This window comes from Nanorana parkeri, unplaced genomic scaffold (assembly GCF_000935625.1).
Source record: "Nanorana parkeri isolate BGI_ZX_2015 unplaced genomic scaffold, ASM93562v1 scaffold2215, whole genome shotgun sequence".
Taxonomy (NCBI): Eukaryota; Metazoa; Chordata; class Amphibia; order Anura; family Dicroglossidae; genus Nanorana; species Nanorana parkeri.
This window is the reverse complement of record NW_017308483.1, coordinates 1-4,244: the sequence shown is the minus strand read 5'-3', so window position 1 is coordinate 4,244 and position 4,244 is coordinate 1. Positions and strand designations below refer to the sequence as shown.

General features: G+C 50.5%; 1 protein-coding gene across 1 annotated transcript; it reads left to right on the top strand.

Annotated features, from left to right (window-relative positions):
• The first annotated feature begins 649 nt into the window (after positions 1-649).
• Positions 650-1,627, top strand: LOC108801099 (gastrula zinc finger protein XlCGF17.1-like). The gene has a single exon (XM_018573046.1). It carries the CDS (start codon positions 650-652, stop codon positions 1,625-1,627), a length of 978 nt encoding a protein of 325 aa, XP_018428548.1.
• The last annotated feature ends 2,617 nt before the right edge of the window (positions 1,628-4,244 follow it).

Below are 4,244 nucleotides of genomic sequence, written 5' to 3'. Positions count from 1 at the left end.
AAACACTGAATCCAGAAAAGAGTCCCAGATTCTCCTTGTTCAGTCACTACAACAATTTCTTCTCCCCCCTCCTCTGTCAGTAGACAGTAATGGGGGGGACGGAATGTTTCTAGTGGGGGGAGTCAGGAGCCATCAGCCTCTATTAGACTCCGGCTCTCCTCCTCACATCATGTCATTGTGTGTTACCAGCCAAGAGATGTGACCAGTCCCCCCCCCCCCACACACACACTCTCTGGGGTCTCCCATACATCTCAGTACAGGGGGCTTCACTCTCATCTTTATTCACAGACCCCGGAGACACTCAGAGAGACCTAAAAGCTGAGGAGGAGGAAGAAGGACTTGTGAGGATCAAAGAGGAGGAAGTTCCTATAGAGATCAGCACAGGTGAGTAGTAAACTCTAAATAAAGAAATAATCCATAAAATAATGGCATCCAATCCGAGTATTTCATCACACACAGATTTTCAGACATTCTCTAGCGGGGATCATCGAGATCGGAGTTCACATCATGTACAATGTCATCTTTGTTCTTGCTATAGTCGATAATATAAAGGCCTCTGAGGTGCTGATTGCACTTGTAATGGTGTTTCCGCTTATGTCATGCAGACGGACAGTGCGGAGAGTGTACCACGAGGCATGAGGGTCCCATTATGGCGACACACGGTAAAGCAGAAGATGGGGACATCACTTCAGACTTTTCAGAAGAGACCCCCATTGGCCCCCAATCCCATCCCCCACCTCACTGTGCAGATCTGTCATCTGGTTCCTCCACACATGGGGAGTGTTCTTCTGATCTCTCCCATCAAACAGCTCGTAGAGCAGGAAAAACATTTTCCTGTTCCCCTTCCCCCGGAGAAGTTCCTACCAAACATCGGAGATCTCACAGCGGAATAGAACCATTTTCATGTTCCGAACACCAACGAGTGGACACGGGAGAAAAACCGTATACGTGTTCGGAATGTGGGAAGAGTTTTTGCCTAAGGCCCTTTCTCGTTAAACATCAGAGAACGCACTCCAAAGAGAAGCCGTTTTCATGCCCCGACTGCGGGAAATGCTTTCGAGAGAAATGGGTGGCGGTAACGCACCAGAGGACTCACACTGACGTGAAGTTGTTTTCGTGTCCGGAATGCGGCAAATGTTTTGCCACGAAGCGGGCCCTGATCAAACATCAACCGGTGCACAAGGGGGAAAAGCCGTTTCCATGCGCCGAGTGCGGAAAATGCTTTAGAGAGAAATGGGCGGCGGTAAGGCACCAGAGGACTCACACTGACGTGAAGTCGTTTTCGTGTCCCGAATGCGGAAAATGTTTTGCCACGAAGCGGGCCGTGATCAAACATCAACCCGTGCACACGGGGGAAAAGCCGTTTTCATGCCCCGAGTGCGGGAAAAGTTTTCTGCACAAAATGAGCCTTACTGTTCACCAGAGGTGTCACACGGGGGAAAAGCCATTCGCCTGCACTGAATGTGGGAGATGTTTTTCCACCACTCAAAATCGCGCCGCACACCAGAGAACTCACACCGGAGTGAAGCCATATGCTTGCTCGGAATGTGGGAGCTCTTTTTCCTGGAAGAGATCCTTGCTCAGACATCGATGTGTACAAGCGGGAGAGAAGCCGTCTTCCTGTTAGGGGCTCAGGAAATATTTTGTCTTTATATCTTATCTATCATGAGAAGACCCGCGTGTCTTGTCTTCTTGCCTGAGCTGAAACTAGAGACTGAGGGCTCCACCAACTGGACACTTGGACTTGATGCTGAACTGGCTCCTCCTTCATCACTAACATACCATAGTCCAATAATGATGCAGCAGGCTAGTCCATGGTGCTGAAATCTCATTGCAGCAACTCAAAATGGTACTCATTAGTTTGTATGGCCCCCGGGTGATTGTATGGATGCCTGACAACATCGGGGACATGTTCCTAATGGTGTCCTGGGGCATCTCCTCCCAGATCTGGACCAGGCATCACTGAGCTCCTGAACAGACTGAGGTGCATCGGATGGACTGAGACATAATGCCCCAGAGGTGTTCTATTGGATTCAGGAGAGCGTATGGGCCATTCAATGGTATCAATTCCTTCATCCTCAAGGAACTAGCTGCATACTTTAGCCACATGAGGCCGGGCATTGTCGTGCACCAGGAGGAACCCATACCAGTGTAGGGTCTGACAACGGGTCCAAGGATTTCATCCCCATATCCCGATATGTCTTGCCTGTAGAGGTCTGTGCGTCCCTCCATGGATATGCCTCCCCGGACCATCACTGACCCAATACCAAACCGGTCATGCTGAACGATGTTACAGGCAGCATAACGTTCTCCACGGCTTCTCCAGACCCTTTCACGTCTGTCACATGTGCTCAGGGTGAACCTGCTCTCCTCTGTGGAAAGCACAGGGCGCCAGTGGAGGACCTGCCAAATCTGGTGTTCAATGGCAAATGCCAATCGACTTCCACGGTGCCGGGCAGCGAGCACAGGGACCACTAGAGGACGTCAGGCCCTCAGGCCACCCTCATAAAGTCTGTTTCTGATTGTTTGGTCAGAGACCTTCACACCAGTGGCCTGCTGGAGGTCATTTTGTAGGGCTCTGGCAGTGCTCATCCTGTCCCTCCTTGCACAAAGGAGCAGATACCGGTCCTGCTGATGGGTTGATGACCTTCTACGGCCCTCTCCAGCTCTCCTAGAGTAACTGCCTGTGTCCTGGAATCTCCTCCATGCTCCTGAGACTGTGCTTGGAGACGCAGCAAACCTTCTGGCAATGGCACGTATTGATGTACCATCCTGGAGCCGACATGCCTGTGCAACCTCCCCCTATAGGGTCCCGGTATCGCCTCATGCTACCAGTAGTGACACGGACTCCAGCCAAATGCAAAACTAGTGAAAAACAGTCAGAAAAAGATGAGTAGGGAAAAAATGTCAGTGGTCTCCACCCGTAAAACCATTGTTGTTATGGAGGTCATCTCATTGTTGCCCATCTAGTGCACCAAAGCAGCTGAAACTGATTAACAACCCCCCCTCCCCCCTTCTGCTACTTACCTGACCTGATCAATATCCCCCTAGGAGTTTCATTGACTTGATGCTAAACTCTGAATAAAAAGTGTTCCTTTCATTTGTTTGAGCAGTGTACTTTATCACCACCAGGACATCAAAACTAGGGATGTTCCGATATCGGTACTATTGGCAGGCGATCGGGCAGTCGCCGGCCAGCTAAATTAGGACCCCACCTGGAGCTCCTCCCACCGGACCAGCCCTGGACCCGCCGCTGCTCTCCCGCACAGCGCCGATGGAGGGGAAGACGAGGCCGTGCAGGTGCCGAGCGATTACTGCCAGCGCTTCTGTCAGGTGAGGAGAGGGCTCTGTGTGCATGGCGCCCTCAGACTGCTGTAATGGTGGAGGGTGCGAGGGGCAGGATCGCTGGCTCCTTTGTGTGTTTACATGCTGCATACATATGTAGCATGTAAACACACCTTCTGTGCACTGCAGCCTCAGGTAGACATGTGCGATTCGTTTCGTTACGAATTTCTTAAAATTCATAAGTTCGGAAGCATCCGAAATCCGAATTGCAATGCTTCCAAATGTAATACGAAATTCCGAATCCGGATTTCGTTGAAACGGAAACTAATAATACCTCTGTGACTGAGTTTGAACAACATGACTATTTTTTCTTATTTATCCAAAAATACGGAATTCCGTTGATTTCTGATCCGAATTTTCGTTGAAAAGGGAACTAACTAATATACTACACTAGGCATGATGTACGAAATTCCATTAACGATTTCCGGATCCAAATCCGAATTTCGTTAAAAATGGTAAATGGTAGTCACCAGTAGGGAGGGATGGGTCCGCAGATCCGATTTGAACATGAGTATGAATCGAACATTGTTCGTTCGAGCATTGTGGGAGCCCCTCATAATGGTCACAGCAGGTGTACTGTACAGACCCAGGAAGTCAGCACAGGGATGGTGGGAACCCCTCATAATGAGTATAGCAGGATTTCAGACCCGGGAAGTAAGTCAGCACAGGGATGGTGGAGCCTCTTATAATGGGCACAGGAGGTATATAGACCCGGGAACTCAGCACAGGGATGGTGGGAAACTGCCATTCTGCTCCCTGACAGCGAGGTGTGAGGTTGTTGGTTGCTTAGCTCGTGAGCTTCCAGAGACCGGGGGCTAGAGTTGCTTCTCTGCCCCCAGGAGAGATGCTGTATCCTGCGGAGGACCCCGGCGGGGGCTCCCTGGAGAGGCCTGTGACTA

Excerpts from the sequence above, each read along its gene's own strand:
- LOC108801099 (XM_018573046.1), top strand. The coding sequence starts at position 650 with ATGGCGACACACGGTAAAGCAGAAGATGGGGACATCACTTCAGACTTT.